Here is a 20,622-nt window from a genome sequence, read left to right on the forward strand (position 1 = left end):
GGGGGATACTTTTCCCCTCTGAATCTTGTTGGTACTAAGTTGGGAAGCACTTCAAAGCAGCTGGTATTTGGTAGCTTAAACAGCTTTAAAATAGACCTTTTAGTTCCTTCAAGTTAAATTCTAGGCCCTTAAACATAGAGGCAAAAATTGCAAAGGAAGATAGTTTTTTTTTTTCTGCTTGAAAAATAACTGGATCTCTAGCTTCCTTTTATTGCTAGTGCTATTTCTGCGTTATTCACAGCTACAGAAGGGGAAAAGGAGAGAAACGGGAAGCAGCTGGCAGGTGCTGATCTCACAGTCAGAGTGCCTGGCCTCCCTCCTCCCACGCCACACAGCAATCCACTGGCATCACTCAGATGGCATGAATCACTCTGCCTGTGCGTATGTTTCCTTGGATACAGGCTTTATTTCCCCTAAAGGACTGGAAGTCCCTTTGAGGCTGGGATTACATCTAACCACAATCCCGGACTCTCCTTGATATCATCCTAGAACCCCACACCTTCTCTTTTACTTCAGTGGGTACAAAGCAACAAGACCCTGCCCTTCTGATCCATCAGCTATTTTTTCTTCCCATCTTAGCCCAGACTCTAGGGTGAGCCATAGGATTGGCTCTCCATATCACCACAGCGGGTCCATCTCACCTATCCAGCAAAACTCTCCTCAGAGATCAAGGCTTCAACCTGTCACTCCCATCCTCAACCTGAATTTCTGAGCAGGGCCAGAGAAAAAGACCTAGCTGTTCAAACTGTGTCACTGCAACAATGCTTCTCAAGCTTCCTGATCTTAGAACCCTACTCTTAAAACCTGTTGATGATTAATCTTAAAAACCAGTTAATTCAGACATAGTCCAACCTCTGTAAGCACTCCCCTGCATTCAGTATGTGTTCATGCTCTCGTTTTGTCACACAGAATGTGCAAAAGACATATGAGAAGGGTGGGATTTAATAAAGTAAGGACTTTTCAGGGACATTCTTATGTGCAGCTGGCACTGTTTTTTAGCTATGAGGACAGGGTACTGCCACTGCCTTGTCCTGGGTCGAGGTGCTGGCAGTCATGTTCACCACTGCTTCTGCACCAAGAGTGCAGATGGCAGCACAGAGAAAGTGTGAGAATACCTTAAAACTATGAACATAGTTTTAACCCTATAGACACCCTGAAAGAACCTGGGGGAACTCAGAGGTCTAAGAAGGATGCTATTGAGAACTATGTACCACAAAAACACAAGATTTTTAATCATATCAAGGATCTCCCCAAAGTTCTGGGAATTTTTCTGCTCAGCTGCTTCTCTATTTCAAGATTCAACTCAGACAGCTTGAATCATATCTTTCCTGCCATGTGAACTTCATTACTCTGTGCTACCGAGGAAACTGAGGTCCCTGGGAGCAACCCTCCGGGATGTCCCTCCATCAGATTCACACATATATCCTTAACTGTGGAAAGAGGAGACCCTCTCCCTATTCAAAGCCAAACCTCCACAATGCTGTGTGTGGCCTGACCACAGCCAGCTCCCCTCATCTGGACTAGTTGTACCTGTCTGCACTTTCCAGTTTGAACTTCCTGCTCATACTCAGTGCTTCAACTACTTTTTTTTTTTTTTTAAGATTTATTTATTTGGGAGAGAAAGGGCACACATAAGCTAGTGGGGAGGCAGAGGGAGAGAGAATCTCAAGCAGATTCTGAACTGAGTGAGGAGCCTGCTGCGGGGCTTGATCTCACAATCTTGGGATCATGACCTGACCCAAAACCAAGAGTTGCACAGTCAACCAACTAAGCCACACAGGGGTCCCTCAACTACTCTTATGTAGTCACCAATGACCCTTTAGTTGGAAGCCTCTCTGTTCCACGGAGGCTGCTGAGCATGTCCATTTTTCATGATGTCATCTATTGCTTCTGTGAAATATGCACTAGTTATTTTCTATGTCCATCATTCTTTCTAGTTTTTAAGAATTCCTACACCTATTACATTTTGGCCATTGAAGGTTCTTCAGGCACTACTAATATTAACTAGTCTAATAGCAATAAACTAATAATTCATGGAAGTCTCTCACAATTACCCTATGAGGTGGGAAATGCAATTTGTTCCAATTGAGATGAGGAAATTGTGAAATAGAGAAGTTAAATACCTTGTTCAAAGTCAAAGATTTGAGGTGGTAGGGCCCATATGAATTCAGGCTGGTTCTAGAGCACATAGCCTAAACCACTGTGCTATGACACCTTAACATCAATAGTTAGGATAGGGATCCTTCAAATGTTTTTCAATTTGGAACATTTTACATCTATCGCTCAGGTGTAAAATAGACCTGACCTATCTATTTTAAGTTTTAAGCTTCTTTGTGAAAAAAAAAAAAAATTAAATAAACTTTTATGTGATCAAATATAGCTTTTTTCTTTTATGTTTATCTTCTTGGTTTTTATGTTTTTAGAGCTTAGGAAGACAGTCTTTCTCCAGTCAGAGATCAAAAAAATACTGAATACTCTAAAATATCATTGGCTTTTAATGGCATGGTTTTTTTTAAAAAAAAAACATATCTAATTATCAATTCTTTCGGAATTCACTTTGAAGTGTGAATAATGATTTAAACTGATTTTCTTCCAAATAGTTATTCAACTAGCCCAGTACCATCTGTTGAATAATAATCATTTCTTCCCCCTCACTGGAGTAATTTTGGAGAGAATCCTAAACTAAACTCCTTTGAAGAAAAATACACAATACTACTGTTCAAAGGACTCAGCAATCAGAAATTCCTAATAAATATCTGACATATATTCAATCTCAGGATTTGTTTTTCTTTTATTAAGTAAGCTCTATGCCCAATGTGGGGCTTGAACTCATGATCCTGAGATTAAGAGTCCATGCCCTACTGAGCGAGCCAGGTGCCCCGCCTCAGTAAAAAAAAAAAAAAAATTTAAAATGCCACTTCTCTCCCATTTGGTTGGCAGATCCAAAAGTTCAATACCCTAAATTGCTGGGACAAAAAATGTGACAGAACTGCTGAACTGCTAAACTGCCCTGCAGAGAGACTCAAACAATCTACAGGCTATCAGCTATCTCTGAAAACATCCATCTTCCCCACAGCCTTGATCACATGGTGGATCATCAACCTTGGTGCGTTCTACTGGAGGCCGGGGGGAGGGATTACTGATCTTTCGATTTTCATATCCAAAATAATAATATCTTTTCCTATATTTGAGATATTTACATTTTCTTTTTTGTAAACTATCATTAACCAGACTTAAAACTGCCAGTGTTTCAGCTTGAAAGTTTTAGAGTTGTGAGTTCCCTGAAGTCTTCCACTCATTATTCACGTCATTTTTATACTAGTCCAGACTATTCGCTCCATGCAGGCAGGTAATCAATTTTATAGTTGTTCTAAGTCCAGGGTCTTAGAAATCCGATGGCACAGAACACTTAGATCTATTTATTAAAATAAATAAAATTATGTACATTATAGTAAAAAACTAGAAACAATCTGGTGGCAGATTAAATATGGCCACAAATCCCTCCCAACAATGGTTTTTTTTTTCCACCACTTGAATCTTTGCTGACCTTGTCATTTGCTTTGACCAACAGATTGTGGCAGAAGTGTCTGCTATTCTCAGACCTTGCAGCTTCTGCTCTTTCTCTTTTGGAATATTTCTGCTGATGTCATAAGTCACCCATTTGGGTCTACTGTAAGATGACAGGCAATGGCACAAAGGAAAAGCAACTGCAAGATGTGGTAAGGCTACTTCGGACCATGCAACTTGAAGAGACCTAAGCAGACCCACTTAGCTACGCCCAGGTCAACAGATTTATCAACAAATACGTGGTGGTCATTTTAAGGCCCCAAACTGTGGAGTGGTTTGTTATGCAGCAATAGATAACTGAAGTGAACTTTAATGTCCAATATGAAACTGGTTAAAGACACTATGAGTCATCCTTATTAGGGACTACTACCTAGCATTCTTTATAACTAGGGATATGGAAAAGACCTCTGAGATATATAAATGAAAAAATTCAGTTTTGAGATCTCAGAATCTAGATCTACAAATTCCAATAGTCTGGACTTTTATACAACCTTGTGATGCATGTACTATTACTAACTCTATTTTATAATCGGGAGGGGCGCCTCAGTTGGTTAGGACTCTGACTCTTGATTTTGGCTCAGGTCATGATCCCAGGGTCCTGGGATTGAGCCCCCATCTGGCTCTAAGTTCAATAGGGAGTCTGTTTGAGATTCTTTCCCTCCCCTTCTGCCCCTCTCTTGGCTCACATGTGTTTACTCACTCTCTCAAATAAATCAATCTTAAAAAATTCTAAATAAATAAATAAACAAACAGGAAAACCGAGACCCAAAGGGGTTAGTTTGTCTGAAGTTCACGCAGCTAGTAAGTGGCTTGGCTATGAACTGAAACCAGGAGGTCTGGCTGGAAAGCCTGTGTTCCTAACATCGTAATGCTATGTTGCTCACTCCAGCACTACCAATCCCATTTTCCCACTTTCTTTATTCTATTTATAGTCCCCTCCCTGCTTCATTATTTTCATCCAAAGCCTGTATTTCAAAATTAAATCTCTGGATTTTAGTAATTTCTAAAGATTTTTTAAAAATTTTATTCAGGATGAACACACAGAGAGAGGCAGAGACACAGGCAGAAGGAAGCAGGTTCCCCATGGGGGGAGCCCAATGCGGGACTCCAAGACCACGCCCCAAGCTGAAGGCAGACACTCAACCACTGAGCCACCCAGGCGTCCTGGGTTTTAGTAATGTTAATTATTATCTAAAAAACCAATCTTAAAGTTCATAGCTTTAATTTAAAGATGATAATCTAAATACAAATCTCATCTAATTTGATACAAATCATAACAATAAAAGAGCGAGGAAACAAACAGGGGAACCCTGGAGGTCTATTTATTATAAAGTTTTAATTATGCAGTTTTGTTGTGCAACCACCTCTTACAAAAGCAACTTAGGAAAGTAAGATTTATGTAACATGCTTGGGACAACACAGAATACAAGCCCATCTAATCAGTAACATATGCAATGCACGTACAGGTATAATTTTTTTAAATCTTACAATTATAATACATTATGTAATTATAGAATTATAACTAAATAGGTTAAAGCTATGCACCCATTGGCATAGCAAAATGTTAAAGGTTACTTTGGGATTCTGGTAATTGTTTCTTTTACCTACTATTGTTTCTAGATTTCCAAATTGTCTCTCATGGTAACACACTACCTTCATTATCAGAGGTTTTAAAAGATAGTTCCTTCTATATTCAAAAGAAATTCAATTTTATTTTTTTTTAAATTTTTTATTTATTTATGATAGTCACACACACACAGAGAGAGAGAGAGAGAGAGAGAGAGGCAGAGACACAGGCAGAGGGAGAAGCAGGCTCCATGCACTGGGAGCCCGACGTGGGATTCGATCCCGGGTCTCCAGGATCGCGCCCTGGGCCAAAGGCAGGCGCCAAACTGCTGCGCCACCCAGGGATCCCAAGAAATTCAATTTTAAAAACCACCAAGTGTTTCTGAACTTTGACTCAGGTTAGTACATTAAACAAATTCAACAGCTAAGCTGACAATTATTAAAGCAAAACAAAAATAGACATACACACAAAACAGTAAAAGGTAGAAAAAGCTGAATTTCCGAAAGACTAGATGAAATATTGTGGTTTTATTTTTTATTTTTTATTTTTTAATTTATTTATGATAGTCACAGAGAGAGAGGGAGAGGCAGAGACACAGGCAGAGGGAGAAGCAGGCTCCATGCACCGGGAGCCCGACGTGGGATTCGATCCCGGGTCTCCAGGACCGCGCCCTGGGCCAAAGGCAGGCGCCAAACCGCTGTGCCACCCAGGGATCCCCAATATTGTGGTTTTAAATAATGCTTCCGAAAGACTAGATGAAATATGTTGGGCATGGAGCCTGAGTTCATGGCCTTGACTGAGATTAAGAGTCTCGTGCCCTACCAACTGAGCCAGCCAAGCTCCCCTGGATGAAATGTTTTTAAATCATTAAAGAAAAGCCAGATCCATGTACTAACATGGAAAGACACTCAGACACAATTCTATTAACGGTGACCTTAATTATATAGGAATTTCACTTTTTAAATGGAATATTCCTAAAACTTTTGAATTTTTACCAAATAAATTAGCTGACATAGTAATTATTTATAGAAAGGAAATTTTAGGTAAAAATATAAATCTGTATGAAGATAAAGAAAGCTATGAAAGAACAAGTCCTAAGATGTTGGATGTTGGCAAGTTGATCTCTCTCTGGTTTCTTTTATTTAAAAAAAATTTTTTTAAAGATTTTATTTATTTATTCATGAGACAGGGAGAGAGAGAGAGAGAGAGAGAGAGAGAGAGAGAGAGAGAGAGAGAGAGAGAGAGAGAGAGAGGCGCAGAGGCTCCGTGCAGGGAGCCTGATGTGGGACTCGATCCCGATCCCGGGGACTCCAGGATCACGCCCTGGGCTGAAGGTGGCGCTAAACCGCTGAGCCACTGGGGCTTCCCTCTCTCTGGTTTCCTATTCTGATTTCTTCTTCCACTTTTAAGGACCCTTGTGATTATACTGGGCCCACTGAGATAGTGCACAACAATCTCCACCTTCTTAAAATCAGATGATAAGCAACCTTAATTCCTCTTTGCCATGTCATCTAATATATTCACAGATCCTGGGGATTAGGAGGTGGACATCTTTGGGGATGTGGTCATTACTCTGCCTACCACAATTCTGTAATAAAGTTTTTAAAACAGCCACCTATGAGAAAACGAAAAGCACAACCACCTAATATATTTAACAGATACATGCTAAATAGGTATAAAGGATAAATAATTATTAAAGTTAACTTAAAATATAAAAGGGTAAAATGGAATCTATCATCTTTCTTTTATGGATGAATGCTCCTGCTATTTTATCTAAGAAATCTTTGTTCAACCTAGGGTCATAAAGACTTTGTTCTGGTGTTATTCTGTATGTTGGTAAATTGAACACCAATAAAAATTCATTTATAAAAAAAAAAAAAAAAAAAAAGACTTTGTTCTGTCTTCCTGAAGTTTAATAGCTTTAGGCCTATATTCCATTTTTAGGTTTTTATGGGGGGGTGTGTGACATATAGAGATCTCCTGGCACCATCTGTTCAAGAGACTGATACAAGCAATAATATTGATATATCTTGGGGCACCTGGGTGGCTCAGTTGGTTAAGCATCCAACTCTTGATTTTGGCTCAGGTCATGATCTCAGGGTCATGAGATCAAGCCCAGTGTGGAGTGTGCTTAAGATTCTCCCCGCCCCCCAAAAAGATTCTTTTTCCCTTTCCCTCTGTCCCTCCCCGTCCTGCACACATGCACACATATGTGCCTTCTCTCAAGAAATAAAGAAAGGAAAAAATAAATATTGGTAACTCCCAAATGCATTACACTGAGTGGAAGAATCCAGACATAAGAGGCTACATACTGCCTAATTAATTACAATTTCTATAACATTCTGGAAAAGGCAAAACTATAAAACAGAGAAATGAGATCAGGGATTGCCAGGGACTAAGGAAGAGAAATGGGTACGAGGAGCAACTTTTGGGGTGATGAAAATAATCCATATCTTGATTTTGGTGGCAGTTATGTGACTATATACATTTGTTAAAAGTCAAAGACCACACAATTAAAAAGGATGAATTTTACTCTCCATAAGTTATTCTTCAAAGAAACATGACCTGATAAATTATGCAATAACAAGATGAAAATAGTGTAATTTGTGTTGCAGGCTCCCAAACTTTCTGAATCCTAAAAATGTGAACTTAATCCAAGTTAAAAAGTAGGTGAAGAGGATTAAGAGGTACAAACTTCCAGTTCTAAAGTAAGTGCGTCACAGGGACAAAAAGCACGGTATAGGAAATATAGTCAATATTGTAATGCTTTTATCATGGTGAGAATTTCATAATGTATGTAATTATGGAATAACTATTCTGCATACCTGAAACTAACTTATTATTGTATGTCAAGTACAATAAAAAAAAAAAAAAAACTTTTTTGAAAGGGAGCAAAGAGGGGTGCCTGGCTGGCTCAGTGGGTAAAGCATGTGACCTGTGATCTTGAGATTCTAAGTTCTCACTCCACACGGGGTGGGGGCCGAGGAGGCGGGGGGAAGGCTTGCGCATGTATACTTGAAAAAAAAAAAGGAAGAATAAAATAAGGGATGCCTGGGTGGCTCAGTTGTTTAAGTGTCTTGACTCTTGATTTCAGCTCAGGTCATGATCTCAAGAGTTGTGGAACTGAGCCCCACATCAGGCTCCATGCTCAATGTGAATATGCTTTCCCTCCCTTTGTTCCTCTCCCTGCTCACGTGCGCACACACTCTCTCTCAAATATATAAATAAAAAAAAAGTCTTGGGGATCCCTGGGTGGCGCAGCGGTTTGGCACCTGCCTTTGGCCCAGGGCGCGATCCTGGAGACCCGGAATCGAATCCCACATCGGGCTCCCGGTGCATGGAGCCTGCTTCTCCCTCTGCCTGTGTCTCTGCCTCTCTTTCTTTCTCTCTCTGTGACTATCATAAATAAATAAAAAAAAATTTAAAAAAATAAAATAAAATATTAAAAAAAAAGTCTTAAAAAAATAATAAAATACGGGCGCCTGGGTGGCTCAGTGGTTGAGCATCTGCCTTCGGCTCAGGTCGTGATATTGGTGTCCTGGGATTGAGTCCCACATCAGGCTCCCTGTAGGGAGCCTGCTTCTGCCTCTGCGTCTCTCATGAATAAAGTAAAATCTTGAAAAAATAAAAAATAAATAGAAGTATCTGTCTTTGAACAATGTAAACAGATACAGGCTCCTCCTGAAAAACTGGAACTTAAAAAAATAATAATTTAAAAATAAAAACAAATTTAAAAAATAAAAAGCAATGGGGTGCCCAGGTGGCTTAGTTGGCTAAGTGTGTGCCTTCGGCTTAGATCATGATCCTGGGGTCCTGGGATCAAGCCCTGTGTCAGGCTCCCTGCTTAGCAGAGAGCCTGCTTCTCCCTCTCTCTCTGCCCCTCCCCACCCTACCCCTGACTCATGTGGGCACTCTCTCTCAAATAAATAAAATCTTTAAAAAACAAATAAATAAAAAAGCAAAGAAACTATAAGGTGGAAAACTATACAGTCATTCCTAGATTCCCATACCCTATGCCACTGCTTGAAAAATGAAAGAGGAGAAAACAGAGTGACCACTAAATAAGGCATTATCCAACAGGCTAACTTTTCAAGCTAGTGACCTAACAATTTAACCAGTAAAACACACAAGCAAATAAACAGCTGAATAAGAAAAAATATCAATAAAATAACATTTACCTTTGGAGTCAGCATTTGGGAACAGCCTGTTCCATGGCACCTTATTTTTGTGTGGAAGAGAAAGCAAGTAGTTTCTAGCTTTTAAATTTATTATACAGTTCAGGTCTTCCTGTGATGGGGATCCAAGAATACCTATCAGATAAAATAATTAGCTGTTAATTATCCAGACCCAGGTAGACTGACCACACACTATTGGCTTCAGGGCACAATGGACCCTAATAGCTGTTTTCTCACCATCTCCCCATGCTTACCTTTCTTAACAAGTTTTTACAGGATCCTTAACATTTCGAATCAAGCAAGATTACAAACTCATAGGTTAAAGAGGTTAAAGAGTTGTCAAAACAACTCTTAGTTTCATGAAGTGACTCTTAACATAAACTGTGGCAGGTGAACTAAGTAAATCTACCCTCTACAACGTTTGGTAACCTTACCCAAAATGTGGTTCAGCTGGTCGAGATAATGCTTCCCTGGGAAGATGGGCCTGTTGGACAGCATCTCTGCCAGAATGCAGCCTACAGACCAAATATCAATGGACTTGGTATAGCCCTGTAGTGGGAAGGGAGAAGAGACTGAGAATGATATATCATGTTACAGAACACAGTGAGATTGTCCTACATGACAGGTACATGGCTGATAGCAATTTTACCTTCTCCATTGGCTCTATAATTCAGAAATAAGACTGTGCGCAGAATCAGTAATTTGGCTTTCTCATAAGTTGTTGGACAACCAAGATTACTTGATTTTATTTCTCTTTTCAAAATTGACTGATATGGGTAGTCCAGGTAGCTCAGCGGTTTAGTGCCGCCTTCAGCCCAGGGCGTGATCTTGGAGACCTGGGATCAAGTCCCACGTCAGGCTCCCTGCATGGAGCCTGCTTCTCCCTCTGCCTGTATCTCTGCCTCTCTCTCTCCTCTCTGTGTTTCTCATGAATAAATAAAATCTTTAAAAAAAAAAAAGTTGACTCACTTATTATTAAATGAGAATTTCCAAAGTATACCTCATTCCTTTTCTCAAATGATTTGAGAGAAAGAATCCTTATAAGCTGAAGATAGAAAAAGCAATAACATCCCTTGCTTTAGGACATCTGTGGCCCACTTACTCATTTTGAAAACGTGGAACCAACTCAAAAGAAGCAGCACTGCTATACTTCCAGAATATCTTTGCCCATTTTGCAAGTCATTTCCAAAAAAATCAGGCTGAAAACCCTTGATCTTGGGGGTGGGGGTACACGGGACAATGTTACACAGTGCCCAGGGTGTGCTGGCTCGATTACAGTTTACCAATCCATATTTCCTATCTTTTATTTCTATTCAATTTTCAGGTATGATTTTTTTCTTTTAAAGGAATTCTGTGAAAAGACTTGGAATAATTATCTAAATCATACAACAGTGTAAAAAAAGATAGCTCTCCAAAGAAGGTAAGTTAAGTTGAATTTTATGGAAAATGCTAGGTGATAAATAGTAATAGTGATAATACGAATAGAGGAAAAAAAATTCAGCCAAATATTAAAGTTTAGAGAAACATAGCGAAAAAAATTCTGAAGATCAAACACAGAATGATCAGATCTGCAACTATGATAAAATGGGGTTGAATTTCAAGATAATTATTCCCAAAATTCTTGTAATCCAAAATAACTTTTGTTTTGAGCCAAAACTAAATAAAGAGGAACATTTAAAACACACACACAAAATAACTAAAAGGAACCAGGGCTCCCTGAGAAATGGCTGCTCCAAGTCTGGGACAGGGAAAAGTACTATGAGCATCTAGTGCCAAAAAGTAAAGTAGCGCTCAACATTAGTGGGAAGATGTCAAAGTGGTTCCTATTAGAAAGTCTGGGACAATGTCAACATCAAATACAGAATGGTAGCTATGGAACTGAAGCCACTGAATAAGATAACTAGGAGTTAATAAGTGGAGAGAACTAAAACAAAGAAGGAATGATAGAGGTACAAAATCATCAGTGCATGGTAAAAAGTAGTGGCTGAAAGTATGATGAAGAAGATAACTTACACAATCTTAAAGTACTTCTCCACAAATTCCTACTCACCTAATAACAATTATTACCATAATTAAACATAATGATCACCATTACATGGCAGAGAATCAAAGGACACCATTTAACCAAAGTATCAACATGTAGTTCACCAATACAGACATAAACCAGCCTAAACCTCTTGACAGCATACTGAGAATAAAACATTGTTTTGTGGTACTCATGCCCAGAACACATGACACAAAATTGAGGTGCATTCTACAAAACAGCCACCTGTACCCTTCAAAAGGATCAAGGTCAAGAAAGGCCAAAGAATTATTTCAGATTGAAAAAGACTGGAGAAACAACACAATGTGTGAGCCTGGAGCAGGGAGAGAAAAGCTATAAAGATTATTGGGACAATACTTAAAATTTGAATATAAATGATGCATTAGACGTTGGATCAGTATTAAATTTCCCACTTTTCCTGCAAGCTGAAAATTCTATGAAAATAAAATGTTACAAATACACACAGCATGCTAGCCTGCCAAAATGGGGATATGAGTATAAAGATGATAATGGACAGCACATATATCATGAGTCCATAATAAATGTTTTTTTTTGTTTGTTTGTTTAAAGCTGGGATGGGCACCTGGGTGGCTCAGATGGACTCTTGGTTTTGGCTCAGGTCATGATCAAGCCTTGCACTGAGCTCCCCACTCAGCAGGGAGTCTGCTTCCTCTCTCCCTCTCCCCACACCCAGCTTGTGTACTCTTTCTAAAACGACTAAATCTTTTTTTTTTTTTAAGATTTATTTATTTATTCATTCAGAGAGAGCGAGAGAGAGGCAGACACAGGCAGAGGGAGAAGCAGGCCCCATGCAGGAAGCCCAACATGGGACTCGATCCCGGGTCTCCAGGATCACACCCCAGGCTGCAGGCGGCACTAAACCGCTGCACCACCGGGGCTGCCCCTAAAACGACTAAATCTTAAACAAACAAAGGTGGGAGACAGGAAGAGAAAAGAGAAAAAAAAGAAAGCTCTTCACAGAATAGCAGCGAATTAATGTAGAATGAATACATTTGGAAAATTCCCAATATAAGTGATAGGGGCAAGGGGTCATTGAGGGTTTAAACTGCTGAGAAACAGAAGCTGCTCCATATATGTGGTTCCAATAATCCATGGGGTTCCTGCCAGAAGAGTGTGACCTAAACCTAATCATAAGGAACTGATCTGTACTCTGCAAAGCATTCAATGTCATGAAGAAGACAGGAAGGGCGTGAGGACTGTTCTAGAGTGAGCACAATGCATGAAACGTGATTAGATCACAGACTGAAAATAAAACAAACAGCTGTAAAGAACTTCTGGGCGGGATAACTAGGTTGTCACTGAATTAATGCTTACTGTCTCAATGTGCTAAGGGTACTACGGGTATGGGGAAAGAACACCCCTCTGCCTTTAATGAGTATCAGTATGGCCCCAAGGGTCTAGGAGTAAAGTGGTATTTTAAGTTGGTGAAATGTCAGAAGGTTTGGCCAAAGGGAAGAGAGGAAGGAGGCAGGGAGGGAGGCAGAGATAGCCACGGAAGGAGTAGTAAGATGTTAATAGCTTGTTAAACCTAGGGAAGGAAAAAAAAAAAAAAAAAAACTAGGGAAGGAGTGTATGGGTGTTCACCGTACTCTCAATTTTTCTACAGGTTTGAAAATGTTCTAAATTAATAAGAAAAAAATTAATACGGTGCTAGAAGTAACATTCTCAGGCTAGAGGTGCTGTAAATAAACGAATTTCCCACTCAGTTTTCATCAGTTAATTCTACAAGCAGGAGGCACTGGGCATCTTATAAAACACAGAGGCCATCCTTTTGGGTTACTTCCCCCCAGAAGGTGAAGACAGTGGAGTCGCCTCAAACTATGTTGGAGGCTGCAGGGCCACGAAGGCACCAGGGTAAAAAGCCCACTGCCAGCTCTCCGTTACAACCACCAGCACCACGCACACACGCAAATTCTTCTGGTTTGGAATGGCTGTCACATGGCCAGTCCAAAGAAAGAACCTGCTATTTGGGACTATGTGTAATACAGAATTATGAGAATCAACATGGCATTTTCTTCTTTGAAACATCTGTTACACTACATCCTTCTTTATAATGAAACTTATTTTAATGGAATTTTACTTTTATAACTAAACTGAACAAATGTTTATCTAGAATAACTAACTGCTTTAAACAAATTCCACTTCCTCACAAAACAACTTAGTGTTCATCTCAAGCTTTTCTATTTATAAAGGATGGAGAAAGAGAGTGAAGCTCATGGGCTAATGGATTCCCTTAAAGCTTCTTAGGTCAATTTCTGGTTCCTAGATCTGAGACACAAGGCCCAATGCCAGTTTTATTGCTTTTCTTCATATATCTTCACATTACATTAACATTAGATGGCACTGAAGAAGATGTGACCCTGGAGCTGGACCCAGGCAACAGGAAGCTCCTTACCCACTCCCCTGTCCTTGAACATACAGTCTGACCACTGCTTCCACAATGGGAGCCATTTTCAAGGATGTAGCCTAGAAAGAATAGGTATTTTGGAGGCCATCTGGACAGTATATGTGACTGAGCCCAGTTAAGGCCTCTATGTAAACTTTAAGGTTTGGCAGGTGAATACAGAAATTGACTGACTTTGCAGTTGCCCAAGACAAGCTTTGTAATAAGTATGTATTAAAATATGTAAAAGCCACCCAGGTGGCTCAGCAGTTGGGCGCCTACCTACAGCTCGGATCCTGGATTGAGTCCCACATCGGGCTCCCTGGAGGGAGCCTGCTTCTCCTTCTGCCTGTGTCTCTGTCTCTTTCTGTGTATCTCTCATGAATAACAAATAAATCTTAAAAAAAGAAGTATGTAAAAAAATTTATGTACTAAAACTGCCTCTACCAATCTGGACCATGCTGCCTCTTCAGTTTTTCCTTGTCCACTTGGTACTGGGGGTACTTGGCAAACCAACAGATGGAATTAATTGCAAATTTTGAGATATTAGGGATGCCCGGGTAGCTCAGCGGTGGAGCGTCTGCCTTCAGTTCAGCATGATCCCAGATTCTCAGGATCGAGTCCCACATCAGGTTCCTCACAGGGAGCCTGCTTCTCCCTCTGCCTGTGTCTCTGCCTCTCTCATGAATAAATAAATAAAATCTAAAAAAAATTTTTTTTGAGATATTATAGAAGTATGTGGGGGATCCCTGGGTGGCGCAGCAGTTTGGTGCCTGCCTTTGGCCCGGGGCGTGATCCTGGAGACCCGGGATCGAATCCCACATCAGGCTCCCGGTGCATGGAGCCTGCTTCTCCCTCTGCCTATGTCTCTGCATCTCTCTCTCTCTCTCTCTGTAACTATCATAAATAAATTAAAAAAAAATCAAAGAAAAAAAAAAGAAGTATGTGGAGTTCATGCTTTTTCAAATTTGCTACTTCACTTATATACTATTTGCAAATGATATATTAAAAAAACTGACTTCGGGATGCCTGCGTGGCTCAGAGGTTAAATGCCTGCCTTCCACCCAGGGCGTGGTCCTGGAGTCCTTGGATCGAGTCCCGCATTGGTCGCCCTGCATGGAGCCTGCTTCTCCCTCTGCCTGTGTCTCTGCCTGTCTCTCATGAATTAATAATTAAAAAAAAAAAAAAAACTGACTTCAACTAGTTTGTCCAAAATAAACTTTGGAAAGAAAAAAAGAAATACTGAATCTCTCTTAAAAAAAAAAAAAAAAAAAGGGATCCCTGGGTGGCGCAGCGGTTTGGCACCTGTCTTTGGCCCAGGGCGCGATCCTGGAGACCCGGGATCGAATCCCACGTCAGGCTCCCGGTGGATGGAGCCTGCTTCTCCCTCTGCCTGTGTCTCTGCCTCTCTCTCTCTCTCTGTGACTATCATAAATAAATAAAGAAAAAAAAAAAGGCAGCCCCGGTGGCGCAGCGGTTTAGCGCCGCCTGCAGCCTAGGGCGTGATCTGGAGACCCTGGATTGAGTCCCACGTCAGGCTCTCTGCATGGAGCCTGCTTCTCCCTCTGCCTGTGTCTCTGCCTCTCTCTCTCTCTCTCTCTCTGTGTCTCTATGAATAAATAAATAATCTTTAAAAAGAAGAAGAAAATCAATCAATCAATCAATCAATCAATCAATCAATAGGGCAGCCCGGGTGGCTCAGTGGTTTAGTGCTGCCTTCAGCTCAGGGCGTGATTCTGGAGGCCCGGGATCCAGTCCCACGTCGGGCTCCCTGCCTGAAGTCTGCCTGTGTCTCTGCCTGTGTGTGTGTGTGTGTGTGTGTGTGTCTGTCTGTCTCTCTCATGAATAAAAAAATCTTAAAAAAAAATCCTGTGTACTTTTCTTTAAAAAAAATTTATTTATTTATTTGGCAGAGAGAGAGAGAGGGAGAGAGAGGGAGAGCATGCACAAGTAGGCATAGGAGCAGGCAGAGGAAGAAGCAGGCTCCCCACTGAGCAGGGAGTCCACTGCAGGCTCTTGACCTGGGATCATGACCTGAGGTGAAGGCAGATACTTTACCAACTGAGTCACCCAGGTGCCCCCAAAATACTGAATCTCAATCTCCACAGCAGCCCTCAACGTGTGCCACCTGGCTCATAAACCTAACAAAGATGTCATATTTCACTTTTTCTTGCCTTTATATATTTATTCAATCATTTCTTATAACCAAGGCACAGATATTGTTAGAAATGATTGCCTTCCACCTGTATGCACTCTCCATAGCCACTTTCAGATGCAGAGGTGCATTTGGAAGCAGGACCACCACATAATTTTGAAAGAACCCATAGTAGTTCCTGTTCTTTCCACACCTATGTTTTCTTCAAACTACAGTACAATTTTGCTGAAGAGACATTCTTCATCATCAGATAAATCTGACCTTTACAGAATAGTCCTGGCCCACCTTCAGAAAAATATGCACTTGGGATAACCTATAACAAGCCCAGTCTGTACTCAGCTGTGGCAGCAGTGATTGTAAAAGCTGCCGTAAGAAACACTTCAGAAGAGCAGACCAACAGCCAGGACACAGACCATTTGTTTTAACAGTGACCAGACAGGCATGCCCCCCAATTCTACAACACATCACCATTACTGCAGTGGAGGTAAAGAGGCCAAAACCCAGGGGCTGGAAGGTTCATGCTGGAGATTAAGCATGGTTCTGGCCACACAGGCCAAGCCTCAACCTAGGTAGACACAGACTTACTGAGAGGGAGACTTAGCAACACAGAGCCACAGTTCTTTTGCTTTTTGGTTTTCTTTTTATGCAAACCTTATCCTTACCTTGGAATTCAACATTATTTCTGGAGCCCTGTACCAACGTGTGGCTACATACTCCGTCAGGAACCCTGTGTGATCATGATCCGGATCTGCAACACGGGCCAAGCCAAAGTCACAGATCTAGAAGAGAAAAAAAAAGGGACACCTCAGAGACTGTAATGAAATTAGTACCTCAGACTTACTTCCTGTCGTCCTTCCACCAGGTTCATAAATGCAGGTACCTCCAAAGATTCTTCCCACTTCCTTCCCTTCCATGCAGTCAAATCTATTCCCAAAGCCTTAGAAGAGGTTTCATATACTAAAGATGAATTTTTTTTTTAAATTTTTATTTATCTATGATAGTCACACATAGAGAGAGAGAGAGGCAGAGACACAGGCAGAGGGAGAAGCAGGCTCCATGCACCGGGAGCCCGAAGTGGGATTCGATCCAGGGTCTCCAGGATCGCGCCCTGGGCCAAAGGCAGGCACCAAACCGCTGCGCCACCCAGGGATCCCTAAAGATGAATTTTTTTAAGGTAAATATCCAGCCTCTAATTTTTGCTGAATCATTGAAGTGCCTGCTGGCTATCCATACTTTGGTGCTACTCCAGACTCCAACACATATAAAATTTAAATGTAATACACAGTTGACTCTTGAAGAACATGGGTTTAAACTATGCAAGTCTGCTCAAATGTAGACTTTTTTAAAAAAGATTTTATTTATTTATTCATAGAGACACACAGAGAGAGAAAGACAGAGACATAGGCAGAGCGAGAAGCAGGGCTCCATGCACAGAGCCTGATGTGGGACTCGATCCTAGGTCTCCAGGATCATGCCCTGGACTGAAGGCAGTGCTACACGGCTGAGCCACCCAGGCTGCCTAGATTTTTTTTTTCAACAAATATCTGGAGGGATGCCTGGGTGGCTCAGTGTCCTTTAAGACCACATGCTGCCACCAAGCTACCTTCCCGATCTCATGTCTCCCACTACCTTCTCTGCCTACATCTGACTCCAGACTACACCTGTTTTTATAACCTAACTATACAATGACCTCTCCACTGAGTGCCCTAGCCATACCATTCCTTTACCCTAAACCCAGCTTGAAAGTTACCCCTTCTGAGAGGTATCCCAGCAATCAACAATATCCCCCATCCAAGAACTGGTTGCTCACTTTTCTTTCTTTTATTTATTTAAAGATTTTGTTTATTTATTCATAGAGACACAGGCAGAGGGAGAAGCAGGCTCCCTACAGGAAGCCCGATGTGGGACTCAATCCGCAGTCTCCAGGATCAGGGCTGCCTGGTTGCTTACTTTTCTAAACTCCTCTAATACTTTGTTAGACGCTTATTAAAGTACATCCCACAATCCATGATAGTTAGCTGTCCATATGCCCATCTCCCCAGCTAAAAGAGTATCAAGTCCCTAAAAAAGGCAACACTTGATTGACTTGTTATTCCTATGTGTGACACACATGGTGGGCACTTGACGTTTGGTGAACAAATGCCTTACTTTATATGTTTATAGGAAGCACAACTGGGGGGCATTATTGGCACAGACCCTGGTACTGACCATTTTTCACAATATCTGAATTATTGATAATTTTAAAAAATAAAAGTGAAGGACATCCGAGTGGCTCAGTGGTTGAGCATCTGCCTTCGGCTCGGGGCATGATCCTAGGGTCCTGGGATTGAGTCACAAGGAGCCTGCTTCTCTCTCTGCCTATGTCTCTGCCTCTCTCTGTGTCTCTCTCATGAATAAATAAAAACTCCAAAAAAAAAAAATCAGAGTATAGAATTACCGGGATTAAAACCTTACGTTAAATAATTGTTAAAAAAAATCGTTAGTAAAATTACACCTTTCAAAAGTGGCAATACTGAGGAAGGAAAAATTAAAAACTGGAATTCCTAGTTTTCCTTTGCTAGGAAAGATGACATAATACCTATCATACTGAATTCTGCAATACATCTATTTCCTTAAGATTATTATTAAGATTGTTTTTTCTAGATTTATTTATGATAGATAGATAGATAGATAGATAGATAGAGAGAGAGAGAGAGAGAGAGGGGGGCAGAGACACAGGAGGAGGGAGAAGCAGGCTCCATGCTGGCAGCCTGACGTGGGACTCGATCCCGAGACTCCAGGATCGCGCCCTGGGCCAAAGGCAGGTGCCAAACCGCTGAGCCACCTAGGGATCCCTATTTCCTTAAGATTAAAACTAAATGTGCAATTGCTCTTCCTCTTCCCCTCCCTATGAGAAATCTAGTCCAAAGGCCCTAAGAAGAAAAAACAAAAAACAAACAAACAAACAAACAAAAGGCCCTTAAGAGGGAGCTCATATGACATAAGGGTCTCTGTGGGATTGGGAGAACTGCAGCAGCCCATGGGGGTATGAGACATCCAAGTGGAGGTAAGAGGGAGCTCCAGAGCAGGACGTTGACGTAGTCTACGTGTGAGGTGAAGAGAAAACTCATGGGGAGGCAGTGGCAGCCCACCTAGGGTCTTAGAGTCTGAGCGAAGAGAGCAGAAGATCCGTGGATTCTATGCTGTACAAACCACATATTTCATTGAAGTTGCAAATGGTGATTTTTCTAGTTTTATTATTTGTTCTGCATTTGTTAGCTGGCATTCTAAAAAGAATAAGAGCCATTGTTCATCAACTGGAGCTGTTTATCCTGATGCACAAATCCTACTGGAAAGATAGGAAAGACATTTCATCCCTTTCTTTTATAGTGATCAATTTTCAAAATACTGAGTTGGTGTAAGGATGACCGTGTTTTATTATTTGTATCCACCACATCTAGCAAAGGACATAGAACCAGCAGGTTCTCAAAAAGTCATTGGTTACAATTTTAAAAATAAAGAGAGAGATGTAGAGTTCGGACTTCTAAAAGATTTTACCACTCTATTCACGGTTATCAATGAAAAGCTCCTATGATTAAAAAAACATACAAAACAGTAACATTACAACACTGAAGGCTTGCTAAACTTTTATGGCATTGTCCATTGTGGACAAGCAGGATATGGTACAAGAAACATAAAATGACCTCCAGCACTCCTACCTGGCTATTTTACAGCCTGTGTAAACTCAGATTTTCATTAAACAAAGGAAACCCCAAAGATTGGTTTCATTTCCCATTTTCCAGAGTCTTCTTTCCCAGGCACACTGAAAACCACAACCACTGTGATCCTAGCACGCTTGAGACTCCAACTGGGATTTCTGTGGGCTCAGTCTAGCAAACATTAAGGACACAGACTGCTAGAGACCTCATTTCCCTGGTAGTTCCACTAGAAATATGCTAGCAGAATCTCCAAATAGGATCTGTAACTCTTGTGTTTCTATGGCCCTGAGAAATAAAATGGGAGCCTCTAAGAGGGGCTCGGCTCCCAGAAGGGTTCTAAGAGGTCAACATCTACTTGTCTCAGAGCTTCAGATAACAAGTGCAAAGCATGTTTAATGAAACGAGAGAAATCTTACTGGTGCTGACCCTGACTAGTATGAGAGTCAAAAGTTAACAGTTTAAAATACTAATAACAGCTGATATCCCAAGGGCTCAAGACTAAGAAATAGTTTAGTAATACAGAAGCCAATGGAAAAAGAAACGACAGGACTGTCTACCTGAAAATTCAAAAAACCCTAAATAACAAAAGATAAGATCACAGGCTACAATTTTCCAGGCACAGAGGCCTGTGGTACAGGTATCATGGTCACCCCCAAGTAGTGAAGATGTGATGGATATACAGTGACTTCAGAGGGCAAGCAGGGAAAGACCCTTTTCCCCACTGGCGCTCTCTCAACCATCATATATACACCTGAACTGCCACCATACCCTGACCTGCCTTTCGGACATGTTCACCATGACAAATCAGGGATGACATACCATACTCATCTTTACAATGAGATTCTCTCAATATTTATATGCCCATTGAATGAAGCATGCCTCATATGTATATTTCAAAATGTGGGTGAATTGTACTGCTGTAAATATCTAAATTATCCTATTGTGTTTGAGTCTGTTATACTGAGTTTTGAAAACAATACTTGGATTGTGCAGATGGCCAACAACACAGATG

General features: G+C 40.9%; 1 protein-coding gene across 1 annotated transcript in view; it reads right to left on the minus strand.

Moving 5' to 3' along the window:
* Positions 1 to 20,622, minus strand: part of MAPK1 (mitogen-activated protein kinase 1) — a 117,536-nt gene that overhangs the window by 13,402 nt on the left and 83,512 nt on the right. Inside the window, exons 4-6 of the mRNA XM_055322726.1 lie at positions 16,575 to 16,691; positions 9,744 to 9,858; positions 9,313 to 9,444 (exon numbers count right to left, since the gene is read on the minus strand). Coding sequence (XP_055178701.1) covers positions 9,313 to 9,444; positions 9,744 to 9,858; positions 16,575 to 16,691 — 364 coding nt within the window. The remainder of the gene's footprint in view (positions 1 to 9,312; positions 9,445 to 9,743; positions 9,859 to 16,574; positions 16,692 to 20,622) is intronic.

Source organism: Nyctereutes procyonoides, unplaced genomic scaffold (assembly GCF_905146905.1).
Source record: "Nyctereutes procyonoides isolate TBG_1078 unplaced genomic scaffold, NYPRO_anot_genome, whole genome shotgun sequence".
Lineage (NCBI taxonomy): Eukaryota > Metazoa > Chordata > Mammalia > Carnivora > Canidae > Nyctereutes > Nyctereutes procyonoides.